At 43.1% G+C, this 23,428-nt stretch overlaps 1 protein-coding gene across 5 annotated transcripts in view; it reads right to left on the reverse strand.

The window, feature by feature from the left end:
• TTN (titin) overlaps window positions 1-23,428 on the reverse strand; it is a 262,852-nt gene that overhangs the window by 4,125 nt on the left and 235,299 nt on the right. For all 5 annotated transcript variants that reach the window (XM_040971803.1, XM_040971802.1, XM_040971801.1 and 2 more), the window contains 25 exons: window positions 23,057-23,362; window positions 21,186-22,952; window positions 20,632-20,925; window positions 19,685-19,972; window positions 19,270-19,569; window positions 17,102-19,168; window positions 16,697-16,999; window positions 16,296-16,601; window positions 15,915-16,205; window positions 15,518-15,814; window positions 15,104-15,409; window positions 13,989-14,294; window positions 13,621-13,902; window positions 12,862-13,455; window positions 12,451-12,738; window positions 12,059-12,358; window positions 11,000-11,302; window positions 10,101-10,403; window positions 9,424-10,008; window positions 8,986-9,291; window positions 8,597-8,896; window positions 7,550-8,125; window positions 7,144-7,449; window positions 6,132-6,725; window positions 401-6,015 (listed from right to left, as the gene is read on the reverse strand). In XM_040971803.1, the coding sequence (XP_040827737.1) occupies window positions 401-6,015; window positions 6,132-6,725; window positions 7,144-7,449; window positions 7,550-8,125; window positions 8,597-8,896; window positions 8,986-9,291; window positions 9,424-10,008; window positions 10,101-10,403; window positions 11,000-11,302; window positions 12,059-12,358; window positions 12,451-12,738; window positions 12,862-13,455; window positions 13,621-13,902; window positions 13,989-14,294; window positions 15,104-15,409; window positions 15,518-15,814; window positions 15,915-16,205; window positions 16,296-16,601; window positions 16,697-16,999; window positions 17,102-19,168; window positions 19,270-19,569; window positions 19,685-19,972; window positions 20,632-20,925; window positions 21,186-22,952; window positions 23,057-23,362 (17,183 nt within the window). The remainder of the gene's footprint in view (window positions 1-400; window positions 6,016-6,131; window positions 6,726-7,143; window positions 7,450-7,549; window positions 8,126-8,596; window positions 8,897-8,985; window positions 9,292-9,423; window positions 10,009-10,100; window positions 10,404-10,999; window positions 11,303-12,058; window positions 12,359-12,450; window positions 12,739-12,861; window positions 13,456-13,620; window positions 13,903-13,988; window positions 14,295-15,103; window positions 15,410-15,517; window positions 15,815-15,914; window positions 16,206-16,295; window positions 16,602-16,696; window positions 17,000-17,101; window positions 19,169-19,269; window positions 19,570-19,684; window positions 19,973-20,631; window positions 20,926-21,185; window positions 22,953-23,056; window positions 23,363-23,428) is intronic.

Genomic DNA, 23,428 nt, shown 5'->3' on the forward strand with positions numbered 1-23,428 from the left:
AACTCACAGGGAGGAGAGACAGAGAGGAAGATCTTCCATCCGATGATTCACTCCCCAAGTGAGCGCAACGGCTGGGTGCTGTACCGATCCAAAGCCAGGAGCCAGGAGCCAGGAGCTTCCTCTGGGTCTCCCACATGGGTGTAGGGTCCCAAGGCTTTGGGCTGTCCTTGACTGCTTTCCCAGGCCACAAGCAGGGTGCTGGATGGGGAAGTGGAGCTGCTGGGATTAGAACCAGTGGCCATATGGGATCCTGGAGTGTTCAAGGCAAGGACCTTAACCATTAGGCCACCCCGCTGAGCTCAAGAAAGTGAGTTTTTAAAAGTGAGTGTAAGCTTTCTATGGGAGGTGGGAATGAGGGGAAGAGTTGAATTTAGAAGATAAAATTAAGGGACACTGTTACCTTGCCATCCTTTGTCCAGGTGACAGTAGGCTTGGGTTCTCCAGTAGCTTTAACTGAAAATTTGGCAACACTGTCAGAGGAAATGGTTGTATCCTGCAGCCCAGTAACAATGGCTGGTTTTGAAGTAACTGCATCAGGAGCTTTCAGTTCAGTTTTCTTGGTTTCTGTTGACTCAGCAGTTTTCTGAGTAGCTTTCTTGGTTTCGGATGTATGTGACACCTGCTCGTGGATACTCTTAAAGGCTTGTCCCTTAAACTGGAAGCTAGTTTTCGAAGTTCCACCTTCACTAGAGATCTCACAAACGTATTCTCCACAATCAGATTCAGTGAGACTCAGAATTTTGAGCTCATAGGTGCCATCTGCCGAATAGTGAAACTGGAAGTGCCCATTTTCTTTCAGTTTCTTGCCATCTTTATACCAGGCGACCTCTTTGACGCACAGTATGCTACTCTCAACTGCACAGGTCAGCTTGGCAATGTCCTTAGAAGCCTCTGCTTTCAGGGACTGAGTAATCTTGGGTGGGGCAGAGACAGGGAGCTGCTGAACCTTCTCGGTCGATGGGGGTTTTGTCTCTGTGGGTGACACAGCTTTTGGGGGAGAAGTCACTGGTTCTGGAGACTTCACACGCTTTGGAGACTTCACAGCTTCTGGGGATTTTACCCGAGGCTCTGGGGACTTGACTCTTGGGGGTGACGTCACAGCCTTTTCAGTAACCTTGGCCTTGTGAACCGTCAGAGTGAACTGGGCTTCCTGCTTGCCTTCACTGTTTTCCACTACCACGCTATAGTGGCCCTCATCAGCAGCCTGAACTGAAGAGATCTCAAAGGTTGATTTGTACTTGGTGGTGGTCACTTGGTGGCGGGCGGAAGTACTTATGGTCTTTCCCCCGCGCAGCCAGGTCACAGCTGGCACTGGTTCACCATCTGTGTCACAGGAAAACCTTGCAGTCTCACCTTCATAGACTGTTAGGGACCGAGGCTTTGTAAGAATTCTTGCTGCCAGAGTCGTCTTGATCTTTCTGGATGTGGATTTTTCTTCTAGGGACTTTTCTTCTAGTGTAGCGCTTTTCATTTCTGCCGATGCATGGTGTTCGTAGGAGGAAAGGCTCTCCCTGGTTTCTGTCATCAGGGACTTCACTTCTCTGACGGAAGAGGCAGCTTCCATTTCGGATGTTTTCTTAAATGATGAAACTGCATATGCTTCTGTTCTTGTCAGCTCAGGGAAAACTGACCTGGGGACGTCCTCATCTCTGCGCCGGGAGGCATAGGTGGTGTAGTCCCCCCCAGTTACGTCCAGGGTTGCGTAGTCAGAAGCTTCACCTTTGTAGTTGGTGCACACAGCTCGGTAGGTTCCACTGTCATCAATGTGACAATCCAGGATTTCCAGGGTCAGGACTCCACTTGTGTTGGTGTAGTGAATCTTGCTGCTTTCTTCGAGTTCCACGCCATTGTGGTACCACTTCACTTCAGCAGTTGGTTTGGACTGAACGTTTAAGATGAAACGTGTATTCTGGCCACACGGTACCCTATGGGAGCGCATTCTTAAGGTAATTCGAGGGGCGTGGTCCAGCGTGAAAGGCTGCTGGCTCAGAACTTCATACTTCCGTTCAGATGTCTTTTGAGTCTTTAAAGCGGCTTTCATGGACTCATACCTGGAGAAGATGTCAAATCTTGCAGACCTCTCAAATCTTGAAAGTGATCTCTCACTAGACACAGGGCTAGGGGATCGCGGGCGTGTTCTCTCTGGAGTGGGGGACCTTCTTTCTATGTCATCTTCATATTCCTCAGCTGGTTGTGGCCGTGACCGGATCAGCTCAGACACTGGCCGCATTAACTCAATATAAGTTGGTGACAGGGAGCGCCGCCGTCTCAGTAGCCTCGACACGGATGAGGATGATTCCCTTTGCGTGTGCTTTGATAATTCATATTCTTCCTCAATTTCCGTGATCTCAGTCACTTGCCTTTGTCGTTTCGATTTCTTTCTTGACTTATCTTCCTTTGATAGGTGGTCAAGCTCGCTTTTGTATTCCGAGAGGCGCTGGGTGGTAGTCACAGGACGAAGCAGTTCTTCGTCTTCCTTCTCAGCCATGATCCTTTGCCGTTGCTTCGGCTGCCTGTATGCGGCCCTAGCATGCCGTTCATGCAGTTCTGCATAACTTGTGCTAGTCTCAGTCTTTGTTGGGATGTGATAAGTTGAATATCTGAAGTCTTTTCTTGTTTCCTCCATCTTTATATGAGCTTGCGGTGAGGAATAGCGTAGGCTTGACAGCTCAAAACGTGGAGGACTTCGGCTGGGGGGTGAAGCTGAAAAACCCAGTTCCAGCTCCTCTTCAAGACGCAGCCTCTCTTCCTCTGTTCGTTTCATTGCCAAGTAGTCATCAATGGGAAGGAGCAATTCTTCATCTGAGATGTCACCCAGGGAGCGTCTTCTGGGTCTGTAGTAAAAGCCATAATCAGGAGAAGGTGTACGCCTACGGGCTGGTCTCACAATTTCGAGGTCATCTTGCGACAGTTTGGGAATGCGCCATTTAGGTCTGTATTGATCTGTAATGCGTGGGAGAGGCATCACATAGAACTGTTCCCATCTCGAAAGGCGGATGCGCTTGGGCCTTTTCTGTACAATCCTGTCAATTTTCCCAGGCATTTCAAATTGGTCACGTATCTTTTTATACCATTTCATGTCAGACATTGGCACAAATTGCTTAATGTGCTGGTCTTCCTCGATGGTGGTATGCTTGTACTTGCGTGGCTCTGGGACCTCATAAGGCATACGGAGCTTTCTTTCCTCCTTCTTTTCTTCTGTCTCAAGTCGGTATTCACCCTTAACGGTCTTGGTGCTTACAGCTGGTTTGTAAAGGATGGCAGCTTCTCGCAGAGCCTCTTGGGCCACCTGTGTCAGTGGCACAGACTCAGTTCCAGACAGAATTTCAGCCATGCGTAGTGTCTTGTCAATTTGCCTTTGTACATGTCGTTCACGCTCCTCCTTACTTTTGTATTCCTGTTTCACGTACCTCAGGCGTTCCACCTGCAGGTGAGCTTGGCAGCTCGTGGAGCCAGCTGTGTTTGTGGCTGTGACTCTGTAATAACCTGTGTCTTCAGGCAAGGTATCCCTGATGTGCAAGGCATAGTAATCCAAGCCTTCATGGACAATTTCAATATTGGGCCCAAGGGACAAGGGCTGACCATCCTTCTCCCATTTTAATGTTGGAGGAGGGATGCCAGACACTCGGATCTCGAAGCAGATGCTTTGGCCTTCTTGACATTCTGCATTGGCCAGTAGCCGCTTGAACATGGGTCTTAAGGTTGTTTCTGTGGGGGGTGGGTGTGGTGTTACACTCAGCTTTGCTTTACAGCTGTCCTCACCATATTTGTTTCTTGCCACCACAGTATACTCAGCATCATCTTCTGTTGTTACATTGTTGATTGTTAACTGGTAAAGACCCTTGTCAGACTCAAATACATACTTCTTGTCATCATCACCAGGCTTCATTTTCTGACCTGATTTATACCACGTGACACGAGGTTCTGGGTGGACAGTTATTGTTACTCCAAACCGGACATTTTCACCCACATAAGCTGTCTTGTTATAGAGAGGCAGGGTGAATTCTGGTGGCCTTTCCAGAAGTCTCATTGCATCTGTTCTGCGCTTAATTTTCTTCATGGTTCTACGGCAGTAGTAGTCATAGACTTCTCTCACACCTTTCACAAACAGCTCTGCATAAGAACTGTCTTCACCGTAGTCATTGACTACTTTGCATCTGTAGGTGCCGTCATCAAACTTGGTAATGTCTTTGACATACATGGTGGCCACTCCATCTTCATAGGTGATTTCATATTTCTCACTGTTCTCCAGCTGTCTGACACCAAAGTACCAGGTCACTTGAGTGGACTGATCGTAATTTTCAATCTTGCACACATATTTGACATAACCTCCTTCTTCGCCAACTGCATGCATTATCTGCCCAGAAACTGGGCCAATTTCAATGGATGCCACTTTGACTTTGGCCACAGTCACTCCCCTCTGAGATCTAATTGCACCACCGCAGGAGACCCGGGCTGCTGACACCACCATGTTCAGGTCTTTCTTGATCAGAGTGTGGTAGTAGCGCCGGTGTTTTAATGTTCTTATCACTTTGGTACTGACTCTCTCTATCTTCTGCTTCAGCCACGGGTGCTGGAGTGCCTCAGATGCAGTCATGCGAGACTTCCTCTCTTTCACCAAGAGTCGGTCAACAAAATCCATGGCCTCCAGGCTAATTTCTTTGAATGCTTCTTCATCAAATGTATATTCAGCATTCATGATATTCTCAATTATCTGTTGGTTAGTTTCAGCCAAGAATGGGTTGACACCACTCAACAGCACGTACACCAGGGTTCCAAGCGACCACATATCTGTGGCTGTGCTGACCACATCGTGCTGATGGACTTCAGGTGCATAGTACTCAGGAGCAGTGAACTGAAGCCTGAAGTTGTCTCCTGGCTTCAGCTGACGAGCTTGACCAAATTCTATTATTTTAATGATAGAGCTCTTCCGTGTTTGATAAATGATGTTTTCTGGTCTGATGTCAAAGTGTCCAATATTGTGACTGTGTAAGAACTCCAGTGCTTCACAGACTTGGCGAACATAGCTTACAATTTCTCTTTCATTGAGCTCAAAAGCACTTGTGTTAATGCGCTCAAATATGTCAAGACCTGATATGAACTCAAAGATCATAACTAATTCTTCCATGCTTTCAAATGATTCGTGGAGGTATAAGATGTTTCTGTGCCTAGCAATGTTGAGGATGGAAATTTCCTTCTTTATCAAAACCTGATCAGTCCCTTTGACTTTGACAAATTTGGCCATGAATGTCTTCTTAGAGGAAGTTTCAACACAACGGTGGACAATTCCAAACTCACCCCGCCCCAGATCTTCAGCAATCATATATTTCTCATAGAGTTCCTTAGTTTTGGAGTGAGAGGCTTTAGTCATGGAAACCTCCCTGGTTTCGTCCACTTCCTCATCATAGTTCATGGCTCTGGTTTTATCTTCTTTGGTGACAGTTGGTTCTGATGGCTCAGAGGGCTTGCTCAGGCCAAACTTATTTTCGGCTATTACCCGGAACTGGTAACTTGTTTTTCCAAATAAGTTGATCACAGTATAACGTGTTTCTCGGGCCTGTCCTACACGTAGCCATCTTTCTGCAGTAGTTGCACATTTTTCAATAATATAGTTTGTGATTTTACTGCCTCCATCAGTGGCTGGCTCGGTCCAGGTTAAGTTGACGGAATCTCGTGAAACATCGCTCACTTTGACTCCTCTGGGTGGATCAGGAACATCAGCCACATCCAGTTCAACTGTCTTTTGGTCAATTCCAAATCTGTTTTTAGCACAGACCACATAGAAACCAGCATCTTTTCTCTCCACTCCATTGGGGAAGACAAGTGATGTGAAGGACCTAGTGACAATAACTTGGTATTGGCCGTTATTGTCAATGAGATCTTGTCCTTTCTGCCAGGTGATCACAGGATCTGGTTTCCCACTAAAAGGTATCTTGATGCTCACCACTTCACCTCGGAGAGCATGAACGGCTCCCATGCCTTCAAGGTTTTTAGGTAGATGTATCTTAGCTGGAACTGCATTAGAAGTAAAAATGAGAATAATTATTAACATGTAACAACATCTAAGTGTAACACTTTCCCCTACAAATTAGTAAATCATTTAGCACCAGATGTTTATGATGTATTTTTACCTTCTACTTCCAAGGAGGCAGTGCCAGACACAGATCCACCTTGGTTAGTAGCTCTGACTTGGTAAACTGTGGCATCATCATCTGTGACACTTGCAATGATGAGCTGGTGGTAGCCACCTTTAAATTCTTGAATTCTGTACTTCAGTCCATCTGCAATGATTTCTTTGCCTTGTCTATACCATTTCACAACGGGTTTTGGATGACCAGTCACTTTGCAGACCAAAGTAGCATTGCTCTGGTATCTGACATTTAGATTTCTCAGTTCCTCTTTGAAGTGTGGGGCCTGAATTGGGACATCAGATTTAGGAGTGACAGGCTCGGATATCTCACTCCATTCACTTTCCCCACCTAGGTTTTCACACTTCACACGGAATTCATATTCAAGACCTTCAATAAGGTTTTGCACTGAAAAGACAGTTTCTCGGATTTCTTCTGTTGTCACAGCAATCCATTTGTTCTGCTTCTTCTCGCGCTTTTCAAGGTAGTAATTTCTAATCTTTGCACCCCCATCACTGGCAGGTGGCTTCCAAGCCACAACACAAGAATCTTTTGTGAGAGCAGTAATTGTTGGTTTTCCAGGAGCACCTGGTTTTTCTATTAAAATAATAGTTAAAAGAGAAATCAGTCAGGAGGCAAGTTTATTAAAAGTTATTTTTAAAATTAGAATGAGTCCAAAGTTTGATTATAATAGCTGTTCTACTACTTTATGATCAGAAAATGATAAAAAAACCAAAGTTCTTTTTAAAAGGGGGATAGAACATATTTTTCCTCACTTATATATGCAAATATTCAATGTTAAGGGGGGAAGGCATTTGTTCTTTATCTGAATCTTTGTATTTTATTTTATTTTGTTTTTAATTGTATGGTACAATTCCATACACTCTTGGATTTTTTTCATCCCCTCCCCACATTTCCTCTTCCATGCTTTGCTTCCAAAATTAATTTCTGCTCAAGGGTTCTCATGTGTAAAATGCCATCCTCACATGGGAAATAACAATCAGGTCATACTCACCAAATGGACTCTTAATGATCACAATCGAGGAGACCTCTAGAGGGTCACTGATACCGAAGGTGTTCTGAGCTGAAACCCGGAAGTAATAGCCAGCGTTTTCCGTGAGATTCACTATCCTACAGGTTGTCACTGAGATGGCTGAAGACACCAATTGCCATTCAGCCCCTTCCTTGGCCTCACATTTCTCCACCACATAATTGGTGATCCAGGAGCCACCATCATCTGCAGGTGGTTTCCAGCTGATGACTACAGAGTTCTTCAATAGAGCTTCAATCACAATAGGCCCTGTAGGTTTGTCTGGTTTATCTGTTGGAAGAAAAATACAATTGCAATTGGTTTTCATAGTGTTTTCCAAGACTTAAAGATTGACAACGAAAATGGGACAACAAAAATTAAAACAAAATACCTTGTATTTCCACATCAAGTGTGGCATCAACTGTTCCAAAAGCATTGCTGAGTTGCACTTTGTATTTCCCAGCGTGAGTCTTACGTTGGACATTTTTCATGACAAGATGAGTATAGTGCTCTGTGTTCTCAATGGTAATGTTCTCTGAGTTTTGCAAGAGTTTCTGTCCATGGAACCAAGTCATGGCAGGTACTGGACGACCAATGTACATGACATGGAGTCGAAGTGTAGAACCCACAGCACCATAATACTTCTCTTTCAGTGGGTACCCAGGATGGAACTGTGGTGCTGCTTGGAGGAGAAGCTTACTACTGCTCTCTACTTCTCCAACTTCATTAGTAGCTACGCAGGTATAAACACCTTCATCTTCTTGTTCCTCTGTCATTACAGTTAAAGTATGTGTGCGTCCATCTGAAGACATCTTGTATTTCCGGCTTTGTACGAGTTCCTTACCGAATCTGTACCATTTAATGTCAGGAAGAGGTCTTCCAACAATCTGGCATGAGAGTTGAGCAGGTTCACCCAGTTTGGTGGTAACGTCCTTCATTTCCTGGCGTACTCCTGGGGCCTCTCCAGCTGAAGGATGTGAAAGGTCGTGTTAATGCATTGTCACTTCTGAATCTGGAGTCCTGTCCTTGTTCATCAGGAGCGGATTTATTCTATTGATAACTTTGTTAGATATCATGAAATATGTATGAGTCTGCTTCTTAAAGACTCTTTAAAAAATGATTTTCCCAGGGCTATCTGGGAAAATAGGAATTCACTGAATGCATCATATTGTTATGTAAAGGGACATTTCTCTTTTCAATTGGGAAGGCATGAATCAGTTTCAAATTTTGTTAGGATGTATGAAAAGCTTTGCATCTGGGGGGAAAACCACTACAGAAAATTGCTTAGTTCACTGTACCAATATTTCCTACTGATTAAATGCTTTCCTATATGCCTTCCCATAAAGCTTCCCAGACTTCTATTTAGTACATTAGAAGAATTAGCCTTAACATGTTGTATAGTTTGTAAATCATAAGCAGAAACCGAAAGGTTACTTACATGTGAGCTTAGTCTTTACAGACATAGCAGTTCTTCGTGGTCTGCTAAGCCCAGTTTCATTCTCAGCAAATACCCTGAATTCATACTCAGTAGATTCGAGCAAACCTCCTATTGTAAACTGCTTGTCCTTGATCCGCTCCTTATTGCTCTTCTTCCAGGCACTGTCTCCAGACTGCCTATATTCAACCCAGTATCCCAGGATTTCTTTGCCACCATCACATTCAGGTTTTTCCCACTGTAGAGTGACACTATCTTTGGATATCGAAAGAATCTCAAGTTCTCCTGGTTGACTCGGTTTATCTGAAATATTTGAAAACAAAGAATCAGTTTTGCTGATAAAAGACTTTTGTCTTTTGGGGTTAACTCCCCTTAGAAAACTCATTCCTTACCAAATGGATCTTTGCAAACAACTGGTTCAGAGGCAGGACTGGTCTCACTGAGGCCGACTTCATTCTGGGCGATGATACGGAACTGATATTCAGCATCAGGAACGAGCCCAGTGACAGTGTACATTGTAGTGGTTATCTGCGTCTTATTGTGTCTGACCCATTTGTCAGTTGATGTCTCCTTGCGTTCAATGTAGTAGCCTGTGACTCGAGAGCCACCATCATCTTTGGGCCGGGACCAGGACAGGCTAACAGAACTCTTGGTCACATCCAGTACTTCTGGAGGATTGCTTGGAGGTTCTGGTGGATCTGTAAACATAAGTGCAAACACATCATGTTTAGAGCACAATCCCAAAATGTAAAAGTTGAAGGCTTTCCTTTAAAAACAAACAACAAACACTGAAATAATTTTGGTCGTTTTGTGGTTGAATGAGCACTTACTCAGTGGTGTTTTTGGTATGACCGGTTCCTCAGATTTCAAGGGTTTGCTTATGCCAAACTGGTTTTCAGCTGACACACGGAAATGGTATTCCACATTTTCTTTGAGGCCTTTTACCACTAGAGATGTGCCACGGACTCTGGAATCAATGGTATACCAGGCTGCCTTCGGTACTTCTCGTCTCTCAAGTATGTAGCCCAGGATGTCAGCACCACCATCATCTGAAGGGGGTCTCCAGCTGACCCTTACAGAGCGAGCTTGTATGTCGTCATATTCAAGGGGTCCTTCTGGAGTGTTCGGGCTTCCTATCACTTTAACTTTGATGTAAACAGCCTTCTTGCCACATTTATTTTCCAAAACCAGGTCATAGGTGCCAGAGTCATTTCTGTCTGCTTCCTTGATCACAAGCTCAGTGTGTGTTTCAGAAGTTGCAATCATGGCACGCTTACTAACATCATGGCCTTCCTTAGTCCATTTGCATATTGGGAATGGTTTTCCTTTGATTGGTATGGTAAGTCTGATGACTCCACCTTGTCTTACAAAGACACCTTCCTGGTATCTTTCATCAAGTTCATAATCAGGATATTCTGGGGGGGAAAATTACAATTTAGAATTGGACAGAGAGAGGGAAATAAATATTAAGGTAGTTCTAGCAGAAATTAACATGATTGTGTCTTACCAAGCATTTCGGTGACTTTCACTGTTCCAGGTACCTCAGCAGGTTCCCCTGGACCACCTGCATTACAAGCTAGGACACGGAATCTGTATTCTGCACCCTGAGGTAGGTGTGTTAGCGTATACTCCCGAATCTTGGTGGGTGTGGTGTTACATTTGGTCCATTCGTGTTGATCCACTTTTTGCATTTCAATCAAGTAGCCCGTGACTTTAGATCCTCCCTCATCTTCTGGAACACTCCAGGCCAGGGAGACAGATGTCCTGGTAGTATCTGTAACTCTTGGGTTTTGTGGCTTTCCTGGTGGAGCTTGAAAGGAAAATAAAGCAACAATATACTTGTTAAAGTTGCTATCAAGTTGAAAATCAACTGTACCATCTAACAAATCCAGCAAATAGCTAAAATATATTAGCCTTAAATAGTTCTAATTTTGTGAAGATATATTTCATCATATCAGTTAGAAATGTTTCAAGGTTTTCTTGTCTAGTTGTCTTAAATGTGGCTTACTTGTGTACCATTAACACCTTGCACTTATTGTGACTGCTTTACATTGGGAAATACTACTGTATTTTGCCATTTTATTTATGATAGAAGGCACATTTTATGAGTCTCATTTCAAAGAAGTGGAAACAGACCCATGAAAAATGTGAAAAGTTTCCTAGAAAACTGTATCATGGAGAATAATAATAATTTTTTAAGAATCTCTTAAAAAAGGAATGACTGGGGAAAATATGTTTTGGAGTTTTTTTGGGGGTGATGAAAATGTATCTTGGTGATTCCAAAATATGTATGGTAGTGATTACAATAGTATATTTTTAAAAAACTTATAAAATCACATGCATCAGAATCATGAGCTTTTCTGTAAGTATTTTGAAATATCACTTGTATAAACAAAACATATTTACCAATTGGATCCATGGCAACAACAGGCTTAGATGGACGACTTGGCTTTCCAGTTCCTCTTGCATTAATGGCTGTGACACGGTGTTCATACTCTAAGCCTTCAATAAGGCCAGTGGAGCGGTACCGTGTCATTGTCACTGGTACTTTATTTACACGGACCCATCGATCTGCTCTCACTTCTTTGCGCTCCACGATATATCCTGTTACCTGGGAGCCACCGTCATCTTCCGGTGGATACCAAGTAAGTGTCATGCCATCCCGGGAGACATCAAACACCTGTAACGTTTCTGGGGGTCCAGGAATACCTGCAGCAGGACAAAGGCAAACACAGCATAGCCATGTGATTATGAAAGTAAAGATTCTATCTTTGTGTCAGTATCTGGGTTTACCCCTGTGGTTTAACTTTAGTACTCCTCCTGTTCCTCATTTTCTTGAGTGTTGTAAATGTTTATTAAGGATGTCCTCTGCATTTTTCCCTCACTTGTAACATAATGCTTCCTCCTTGCTTTCCTTCCTTGCTTCCCTCCATTTTTTTTTTAAAAAATGTGTTATTTATTTGAAACAAAGAGAATGAGAGAGAGTGAGATTGATTTTGCATCTAGGAGTTTATACTCTAAATGGCTGCAACATCCATGACTGGCCTAGGTGGAAGCCAGGAACCAGGAGTGCCTTCCAGAACTCCCATGTTGGTGCAGGGACCCAAGCACTTGGACCATCTTTCACTGCTTTCCTAAGAGCATTACTAGGGAGTTGATTCAGAAGTGGAAAAGCCAGGACTTAAACCAGTATCAATATGAGATGCTGGTCTCAGCTGCTGGTTTATCCTACTGTTCTACAGTGTTACCTCCCTTCCATTTTTTCATAAGAGTTATGATATTAAAATATTCATATATGTATAAATTCAGGTTGAAAATCTAGAAAAGAAAGCTTGGAATGTTACTGAGGCTAATTTTGTGGCCTATTTTTATTTACATTATAGTGTTGTTAATAGCAAATTCTTTTTATTTCACCCACATTCAAAAGAACAGAAGGGGAGAAAGTGGAAGATTCTGAAAACTTACTGATGCTGCTGCGACATTCGATGACTTCAGACTGTAAGTAAGAGCCAATGCCGAAACGGTTTGTTGCAGCCACGCGGAACACATACTCGTTTCCTTCAGTGAGTCTGGTAAACTTAAATGTTGGTCTAGTCACTGATTCAGAAACTGGCAGCCATCCTGGACGATGAGCATCGCGTTGTTCTACTACATAACCACTCAGTGGAGCCCCACCATCCAGTTCAGGTGGTTCCCAGGAAATGGTCACTGATGTTGCCTCAATCTCCTCAATCTTGATAGGCCCAGTTGGTGGACCAGGCTTGTCTGTACAAGAAAAATAGATTTGGGAAATGAATTCTCCCTTCAACCCACTATTGTGTTACAATACTACGCTTTTATTTATCACCCATCCTTACCGAGGATAATAACTTTAATGGTCTCTGATGTAGTTCCAGTAACATTCTTCAATTCAAGTGTGTATTCTCCAGTATCTTTTATGGTGGTTTCACGAATGGTTAATTTAGCTACTTTGGCATGTGTTTCTACTGTGACACGATCTGATTCTCTCAATTTTGAACCAGCAAAGAACCAAGAAGCAGCAGGAGGTGGACGACCGGCAATAGGTATCACCAGCTCTACTGGTCTGCCAGCTGGGACATGGATGGTCTTCTGTGGCATTGTAGAAAGGTCAATTGTTGGCAACACTGTGAGAAAGAAATTAGGAATTTATTAAGCGTTACCTCTAGTGAAAAACTATTATGAATTCTGAATGCTTTCATTTTATTTTTCTGCTAATTTTTTTTTTTTTTTGGCTGCTCAGTACATACCTCGGAGGTCTTGTACAGTCACAGCTGTGACGATCTCTCTTGGTTCTGACACTCCTTTCTCATTTTGTGCCCTCACCCTAAATAAGTACTGTTCACCTTCATTTAAGGAAATAACAGTGTGCTCTAGGATGGTGGGTTTTAAAGTCACAACCTTCATCCACCTCTCGGTGCCAGCTTTGCAGGCCTCCAGGATGTATCCAGTGAGGCGGCTGCCACCATCATAGAGTGGCTTCTCCCAGGCCAGGGTGACAGTAGATTTGGTGACATCGACCACTTCTAGCTTTGTTGGCACTAGTGGCACTTCTGAGACCAAGACGGCGTCTGATGTTTCACAGGGCTCTCCAATGCCATAGATGTTTTCTGGTAGCACCCTGAAATAGTACATGGTTCCTTCTACAAGTCCAGAAACTCGGTAAAGTGTCTTGCTGCACTTGGTGGTTACTGTTTTGAATGCTCTCATGGCAGCCTCACGTTTCTCAATGATGTAATTATTGACTGGAGCCCCACCATCGATTGTGGGAATTTCCCAAGTAATAGTCACAGAATCTCTTGATACCTCCTTAACTTTAACTGAAGGACAAGGACCAGGAGTATCTAAAAAAGAGAAAAAATGTCAACCAGTCAGATAAGGAGATGTGGATATTTCATTAAGAAAATACAATCACTAGATTAAAATACAATCTCTAATCATTAAATGGCCACCTCTGTAGAGATTGTATTAATCACGAGACAGCACAGATATTTAAGAAAATGACTTACCAAATACTTTGACAAGGACTGTTGCTGACTTCTTGCCAGATTGATTCTCAGCTTCAATTGTGTATTTTCCAGCATCATACCGGTTAGCTTTATCCACAATAAGTAAAGAGTAACTTTCAGTGTTATCAATAATTGCCCGATTGGCAAGATCAATGCCCTGCTTGCTCCATGTGATGACAGGAGGTGGTCTGCCAGACACAGACACCATCAGGCGCAGTGAGGCCCCAGCCCTGATGGTCACGGTCTTCTTTAGATCATCTGCAAGCTCAAGATCTGGTATTTCTGGGAAGTAAATGTCAAAATCTAATTAATTCATGAACAAGGATGTTGAGAGAAAAATTGACCCAAAAGCCTTAAATGATACTTACCTAGTCTTTCCACGGGCTCAATTTCAGTAGTTGATTCACTGTATTCGCTCATACCCTTCACGTTCACGGCAGCCACTCTGAAGGAATACTTCTGCCCCATTTTAAGGTCCGGCACAGTGAATTCATTGTTTCTTATTGTGGCATTGGTATGCACTCGGTACCACTGGTCTGTGTCCTTTTCTTGCATTTCAAGAACATATCCTATGATGTCAGAGCCACCATCATATGTGGGCTTTGTCCATGCCAGACTAATGCTGCGCTTGGTGGTATCCACAACTCTTGGAGCAGAAGGTGGTCCAGGGGTGTCTGTGGAATTTAAAAAAAGTAAGGCAAATATTCCACAAATAAGGAAACATGTTGATTTGTATATTTTGTTTTAGAGATTTACAAAAGTATTGTTGATTCTTTGTTCACACTCAACCCAGATAATCTCTAAGTAGGCCCTTAATAATATCAAAAGATAGCACTGGATACTATGTCGTTATCATTATTTTTAAGAATTTAATTAATTCTGGAAGGCTGATGTTTTCTTTCCTATTCAGAGTAGCTAAGCTGCATTCTTTGTGCTAACTCATTGTTTAAAGCACTTAATTCCAGGGACTTTAGTTTTTCACTTTTTACAGGGCTAAGCTCACTTAGCACTTCCATAAATTTCATGTTTCAAGAGTTGGTTTCTTCACCTTCATTATTTAGTCGTAATGATGATTCATTTTAGCCTCTGGGCTCAAACTCTGTAAAAAGATGTATTTCTGGTCTCTGATGCTCTTGTGGCAATTATTTTGTCATTAACTTACTAAAATATTAGAGATTCCACACTCTGCCAAGCCTCTTCCTAAAAGGGCCATTGTCTTTTCACCTTTTATTAAAATGAACAGTATAATGCATTTTCCTCTGTTCTTGGATTTATAAAATACAATTCTAGCTCTTTCATATATCGATTTTTCCCATAAACTGTAGAAAATACTGCAGTGACTTACAAATCTATGTTCATTGCTAGGTTACAATAGACACGGCTTTCACTGTTAGATCATGCTATTAAGTATATGATTTTCTAAATTCTAAATTATCAAGAGTTTTGATGGGCATTGGGTTCATATGTGATTCTGGGAACTCACATGATGGTTCTCTGCACAAGATGAAGTTGGAAGCTTCACTGGGTTCACTGTTGCCAGCGGCATTCACTGCAGTCACGCGGAACTGGTAGTTGCAACCTTCCATCAGGTTGGTAACCTTCAGTCTAGTGTCATACACCACGTAGTCTCTGTTGACTCGTGTCCAACGCAGGCTCTTCTTCTCGCGTTTGTCTACGAGGTAGTTGCTGATCTCATTGCCTCCGTCAGATTCTGGTTTTGTCCACTGAATGATGATATGCTCCTTGCCAGCCCCGACTTCTTCAGGTATGCCAGGTTGTGAAGGAATAGCTGTTTATATTTTATGAAGATAAGAATGATCAGAATTATGCAAAATCACCTTTGATGCCACAACCCAACCTTTCAATGATGAAGTTGTTTAAAAGTGTCGCTACTCACTGAATGAGTTTCTGGCTATAATAGGCTGTGATTCAACAGGCACACCTGGGCCGTATTTGTTTACTGCCCTCACTCGGAATATGTATTCATTGTTCTTGATCAGTCTGGTAACGACATAGGAGAGGGTTGGGCATTCGCCTTCAACAATCACCCAGTTGAGCCTGCTGGTCTCACGTCTTTCCACAATGTAGTGAGTTATTTCTGCTCCTCCATCTTCCTGAGGAAGGCTCCAGGCTAAAGTGCACTTCTCCTCTGTTACTCTGCTGACCGTGAGTTTGCCACATGGGCCAGGGGAATCTGAAACAGGTGAAATGAGAAGTCATGATAAAGATCATTTTGTTTTTCTGTTTCTACTTGAAAATGCTATAAAAATGCAAGAAGAGTTGATGGGCTTTACCAAGAACTTTGACCATGACAGACACAGCCTTGGTTCCACTGGCATTCTTCACTGTTAAAGTATATTTTCCACTGTCATTTCTGTCGCAGAACTTGATCACAGCAGTTGCCCGTTTGCCAGTATATTGCAGCGACACTTTTTCGCAGAGGTCTAGCTCTTTGTCTCCTTTGGTCCAGATAATTTTAGGTTCAGGTTTGCCACCAACTGCAGCATCGAGGACAAGATCGGAACCTGCTCTGATGGTAACCAGTTCACCCTGTAATCTAGCATCCAGTTCAGCCTTTGGTGGAGCTGTTAATAGGCAAAACAAATTTGGATAAGTATCATTGTGTTTCATGCACATTGTGATCATTTAAAAGGAGGATGTTGGTAATTTCTTACCATATTCATCGTGGCAGGTGACAGGGCCTGTGGATTCTGACCCTTTGCTAATGACACCTGCTGCATTCTTGGCCAGCACACGGAATTCATAGGTGTCTCCTTCACTGAGAGCAGTCACAGTGAAGAAGTTGTCAGACACAATGGTGTAGTTGCACTTCAGCCAGCGACCATCTCCCACCTCACTGACTGGCTTACGCTCTATGATATAGCCCACAACTTTGCTGCCTCCATCGTACACTGGGGCAGACCAGGTTAATGACACTGTTGATCTTGTGACATCTGTCACCTCTGGTCTGCCTGGTGCATCTAGAGGGATACAAAAATAAGGTTAAAAAATACAGCTCTGAGTTCTACTGCTACCATTGATAACAATTTTAAAATGCCCTTCAACTAACACATACCAACAGGGTTTTGGGCCATCATGGGTCTTGAAGCTTCACTGGCCTTGCTGACACCAGCCGCATTGAGTGCATAGGTTCGGAACTGATATTCCAGGCCTTCTACTAAGCCTGTCACTTTGTAATTGCACTCCAAGCATGGCACTTTGTTTTCTTTCACCCAAAGGATAGTGTTGCGTTCTTTCTTCTCAACCCAATAGCCAATGATTTTGCTGCCACCGTCATGGTAGGGTTCTTCCCAACGAATAGACATGGCAGTTGCAGACACGTAGTAGACCTCTGGTCTGGTGGGTGCACTTGGTGGGACTAAATAAAAACAGGAGTATCAAATATGAATACAGTTTTACAAAGCCTGGTGGAAATATTGAATAACAGATACTTTTGAAATATATGTTTTAGTTGTCTTACCAAATGGATGCTCTGCAACTATTGGTGCTGATTCTACAGGCTTGCTGACACCAAATCTATTCTCTGAACTGACACGGAAAGAATATTCCATGTACTTTGTGAGATGAGTGACTTTAATCTGAGTGCGCTTGATACTGGAATTGACAAGCTGCCATGCAGTTGTCCCTGACTCACGCTTCTCAACTATGTAATTAGTAATGTCGGTGCCACCATCATCTTTAGGTTCAGACCATGACAGGACACATGATTCGGCTGAGATAGATGAGACCTCAATGGGGCCAGTTACTGGGCCAGGCCTTCCAATGACCACCACAGTGATGGTAAATGTTTTCACACCAGCTGTGTTTTCCAGGGTCAAGAAGTATCTTCCAGAGTCACCTCTCATGCTGTCCTTGACAGTCAGAGTGGTTCTATCTTTAGTTGTTGTGATGCTCAATCGGTCTGTCTCTTTCAGTCTCATTTCTTCCAGTTTCCATGTCACTTTGGGTGCAGGACGACCACTGATTGGGACATCAATGGTAAATGGGCTTCCTGCTTTGCAAGTGATGAGCTGATTGGTTATTCCTGTGAGGTCAGCAGTAGGCTCAATTTGAGGCTCTTTGATGATGACAGAAGAGAATGCTTCCCTGGGTTCACTGTAGCCAGCATCGTTCTTGGCCTTCACACGGAATTCATATTCAGTGTTCTCAACAAGGCGTTCCACTGTGAAAGTTAGTTGTTTGGTGTGACCAGCTTCCACCCAGAAGTCAGATCCCTTTTGTCTCATTTCAAGCAGGTAGCCAGTGATCCGGCTGCCTCCATCGTGGTCAGGTTTAAGCCAAGCCAAGACAGCAGAGGATTTGCTTGTGTCGATGACATCAAGTCTCCTAGGTGGAGCAGGCTGTTCTGTGGCGATGATGGGTTCTGGCATTTCATATGGTTCACCAATGCCATACTCATTTTCTGCAGAAACACGGAAGTAGTATGGGACACCTTCTGCTAGGTCCCCGACCTTGAGGATCTGACGAGTGCATTTCTCACTGACAGTCTGCCAGCTGCGGCGACTTGCTTCTCGTTTCTCTACCACGTAGTGATGGATTCGGGCACCACCATCAAGGAGAGGGGCATCCCACAGCAGTGTAGCAGATCCCCGAGTCACATCCTTGAAGGTGATAGGACCAGGTGGGCCTGGAGTGTCTAGTACCTTGACGGTGAATGTGATTGACTTACTACCACTGTTGTTTTCCACAGTAAAGGTATATTTCCCTGCATCATTTCTGTTGCAGTTTTCCACAGTGAGGGTACTGAATGAGTCTGTTGTGTGGATATCAGCCCGGATACTAAGGTTGGAGTCTGGCTTGCTCCACACAGCTGTAGGAGTAGGTCTGCCCTGGTAGGCAATGAAGAGGCGAATACTTGCCCCAGCTCTTACAATATGAGTCTGCTTGAAATTTGCATCGATGTCTAACTCGGGAGCTGTTAATCGGTCAACAGCTTTAATCGCACCAGTCACTTCACAGCTGTCTCCTTTGCCAGCACTGTTGATGGCACTCACTCGGAACTTGTATTCTTCACCTGCCTGTAGATCAGTGACTGTGTATCTTGTCTTCACACATGCCTCTGCATTCACCTTGTGCCAGTCACCTAAGTCAGCTTTGCACATTTCTATAATGTATCCAATTATTTCCATGCCACCATCAAAGACTGGCTTGGCCCATTCTAAACTCACAGTTGTTTTTGATGTGTCTGTCACTTTGACCACTGAAGGAGCACTTGGTGGACTCACAGGTTCTCTGCATTTAATGAGCCTTGAGATGTCACTTGGAGGTCCTACTCCTGCAGCATTTTCAGCCATGACATGGAATTCATACTCATTGCCTTCTGTCAAACCTGTGACCTTGTATCTGGTCTCTGAGATTGGTCGCTTGCTGATCACTTTTACCCATCGGGTGCTCTTCTTTTCTCTCCTTTCAAGGATATAATGTTGAATTTCATTGCCACCGTCTGATTCTGGCCTTGCCCAGGTCAAGGTGATGCTATTGCCGGTGACATTGCTGGGTTCTGGAGTGCCAGGGGCATCAGGAACAGCTATAAAATATTAAATAAGGAAAAAAAATTACCCAAAACAGTTAGCCGCATTTTCTTGTAAATTGTATGGATAGGATCGTTTGACAAAGATGGAAACTTACTGTATTGTATTTGAGCAATGACTGGATCAGAATCAAGTGGCCTGCCGACACCAAACTTGTTAACAGCAGAAACACGGAACTGGTATTCATTGCCACTTATTAGCTTAATGGCAGTGTAGCTGAGAGCCTCGCATTTATCCTCGATGAGTGCCCAAGCAAGTCTGCTGGTTTCCCGTTTTTCAATGATGTAGTGAGTGATGGGTGCACAGCCATCATTGAGAGGAGCATCCCACCACAGCGTCATCTTCTCGCCAGTAATGTTGGTGAATCTGATTGGCCCAACCACCTTTCCTGGTGTATCTGTAAGAAACATTTCCTGAGTCAGTTTCCTTTTTCATGTCCATTAGAACACAGTTAAGACATGTCTCATCCAAGTCCCATAAATTGTACTGTTAATAATCTGTTTTAAAAATACCTTGTACTTTCACAGTAATGTCTGCTTTTGTGGAGCCAGATACATTCTTGGCTTCCACTGTATATACACCACGATGGTCCCGGGTGGCATCTCTGACAAAGAGGCTGGTGGATCCAAGCACATCTGTAATTTCCATATTCATTCTCTTTTCGATTTCTACTCCATCTTTGAACCAAGTTACCCGAGGGATTGGCCGTCCTTGTACCAAAGCTCTGAGTCTCAGGCTCTCTCCAGACTTAATAGTGACACCATCGAAATATTCAGGACCGAATTCTACCGTTGGTGGAACTATAAAAGAAGAGTGTGTTAATTTGGCTTAATAACGCTTTACATAAACATATCTTTCCTCAGTGCTATATACAAAATCTGGAGTGGTAAGGACTTGCATTCTGCTATCAAAGTCTGTCTTGAAAGTAGGTTTGCTAATGGAAAATTTGGAGTGTGAGGTTAAACAGTTGCTCATTGTTAGGTTATTTTTTCTCATGTCTGTCGCATTAATTTTGTGTTTTGTAAGGAGATAAGCTACAGTTACAGATCATTTAGTTTCTAATTGTGTTGCATAATCAAACACATTCTGCAAGAAGCTTTAAACTGCATTTAAGCAAGGGGATGATTAAATTGTTGGATATATAATTGAATAACTTCTCTAGAGATGCACAGTTATTCTTCAAGGCCTTTTTCTGCATTTATTATAAATGGCTAAAATTACAAATCTGTAACCTGATTTGTAACAAGCTCTTTATCCAAGAATGGAGTGAAATAATAGACATTGTCAAAAGATAGATGCCTATTATGTTTTCTTCCATTCTTCATATAAAAAATAATTTATACACATAGCAACCTGTATAGGCTGTATTCTATTCCCATTTTACAGAAGAGGGGCCAAAAACTTTTTTTTAAAATGTGAACATCTTTAGTCACTCTGGAAATCAGTTGCAAATGCTTACCATTTTCATCTCTTGTCATAATAATGCCGGAAGACTGTGAGGGCGGGCTTATGGTTCCAACAGCATTCCTTGCAATTATTCTGAACTCGTATCGGTCCCCAGGACTAAGGCCTGTGACTGTGTATTGACACTCACTGACGTCAGTAAAGTTGCATCTAACCCAGCGATCCTCCCCTTGCCGTTTCTCAATGCTGTAGGCCACAATCTTACTGCCTCCATCACGCAAGGGCGGGTTCCATTTAAGTGTTATGGTTTCCCGGGTGACATCAATGTAGTCTGGAGTTCCAGGTGGATCTAAAAAGTTATAAGATAGTTAAATGCATCCTTATGCTTGTAGCCAGCTCTCAGTTCTATCAGTGGGAGAAGGATAAATAAATTTACCACACTCATAGCTATTACTTTCAACTATGTTTCCAAATGTTTACTTCCCTCTCTTTAGATGATCTGTTTTCTAGTGATAAGAAGATAAGAAAGAAAGAATGCAGGGAAGAAAAGCAGTATTTGATTTTATTCTCACTTGTCAATTTAGATACATTTGAGTAACAATCACTTACCTACTGGGGAAACGGCTAAGGTAAATTTGCTTGGGTCACTAGGTGAGCTTAGGCCAGCTGAGTTTTCAGCATATACACGGAATTGGTAATCCAGGCCTTCAATCAGTCCAGTAGCTCTGTATTCTCTTCCAGATATGGGTGACATGTTAATTCTCTGCCAGAGGATGCTATTTCTTTCTTTCTTTTCAACATGGAATCCAGTAACTTCTGAACCACCATCGTAAACTGGTGCATCCCAAGTTAGCGACATGCCATCGGATGTCACGTTATATATAACCGGTTTTCCTGGGGGGCCTGGAATCCTGAACTGGTGTTTTGCCACAATAATGGTAGAGACAAGTGGTTCGCTGACTCCATATCTGTTTTCTGCCCTTACTCTAAACTGGTATTCAGCATCTTTGACCAGATTAGGAACTTTGAAAGTTGTCCTGGCAACGCTTGAACACACCATCTTCCAGTTAGTTTGTGAAGTTTCCCGCTTCTCAATGCTGTAGCAAGTGATCTCTCCTCCTCCGTCATCTTCAGGCACATCCCATGACATGATGGCACTGTCGGCCTTGATTTCATCAAATCGAATGGGTCCTCTGGGTTTCGATGGTGGGCCAAGAGTGATGATAGTAATGGGGAATGAGTTTCTACAAATTGCATTATCAAGGATAACAGTGTATTTTCCTCCATGCTCCTTCTTGACGTTCTTAATATTCAATGTGATTTTGTTTTCAGTTTTGCTGAAACGGACATACTCACTTTCTTTCAACGGCAAACCATCTTTCAGCCAACTGATGGATGGTTTGGGTTTTCCTTTATAAGGTAATTCAAGATGTACGTTATGCCCAATTCTCACAGCAATTTGTGCACCAGGGATTTCTGACAGATCAACTTCAGGTGTAATTACAAGTTCTTTGACTGTAAGGGGCCCAATTGTGACACCATCACTCATTCCTTTTTCATTTCTGGCAGATACTCTGAATTCCAGCACTGATTGTTCTTTAAGCTGTCCAATCTCAATTTCACATGTTTTACTTATGCCAGCATGTGACCATGTTTGTTCACCTTTGCCTTTTCTTTCCACAACATAGTCTGTGATGACACTGCCGCCATCAAAGTCCGGTTTGGTCCAGCTCAAGGTAACAGATGTCTTTGTGGAATCTTTCATTGCGAGATCTCGAATGGGAGCTGGTACTTCTGCAGCCTTCACTGGCTCTGTAGTTTCACAGGGTTCTCCAATTCCAATTTCATTTTCTGCAAGCACTCTAAAGAAGAATGGAGTCTTCTCTGACAAATCTAAGACCTTGAAGGATGTACTGGAACACTTGTGTGACACGGAAGACCATGTTCTCTTAGTAGCATCTCTCTTTTCTATGATGTAATTAATTATGGGAGATCCCCCATCGATGAGAGGAGGATCCCAGAACAAAGTGACTGTGCCTTGAGAAACATGTTTAATCTGTAGTTTCTGGCAGGCAGCTGGTGTATCAAGCACTTTAACACTCACAGACGAAGACTTGGGCTGACCAACTCCATTTTCTATTGTTAAGATATATTTTCCTGTATCATTGCGAGTAACTTGAGGAATAATGAGTAATGAAGATGAATCGGTGTTTTGAATGTTGTATCTGGCATCAGTACCAAGATTCTTCTCATCTTTTCTCCATGTGACAGTAGGTGTAGGTCTGCCTTTAAAGGGAATCAAGACATGCACATCTTCACCAGCTTTAGCAATAATAGAGGTTCGGAGAGCCACATCTAGGTCAATCTCTGGTTCCTCTGTAGACACAAAATGCACACAGTGAATTTTACATAGCAAGGTGAAGAGTGATTCCCTGAAAGTTCTCCACTAGAAAACTTGAAATAGATCAGTAGGTACATACCCAGGATATCTTTAGCTTGTGCAGGCTCAGTCATTTCTATAGGTTCTCCTTGTCCTGCACAGTTCACTGCAGATACCTGGAAGTAGTAGTTGACTCCAGGTGTGAGGTTAGATACCACATATTCCGTAGTTCTGACTTCTCCTTTGGTCGACACGGTAGTCCATTCCTCTTCTTCTCCTTGTCTCATCTGGATGACATATCCAGTGACAGCACTGCCCCCATCATAGACAGGTTTACTCCAGGCCAATGTGATTGATGATTTCGTTGAATCGGCAATTCTGATCTTAGCAGGTGGTCCTGGAGGATCTAGAATGGCCGTGAACAATGTAGCAATTATACAATCATGTATATTTGAGTCACACTAAAGCAAAC

This window comes from Ochotona curzoniae, unplaced genomic scaffold, assembly GCF_017591425.1.
Source record: "Ochotona curzoniae isolate NIBS_2020 unplaced genomic scaffold, NIBS_Ocur_1.0 contig_2210, whole genome shotgun sequence".
Classification (NCBI taxonomy): Eukaryota; Metazoa; Chordata; class Mammalia; order Lagomorpha; family Ochotonidae; genus Ochotona; species Ochotona curzoniae.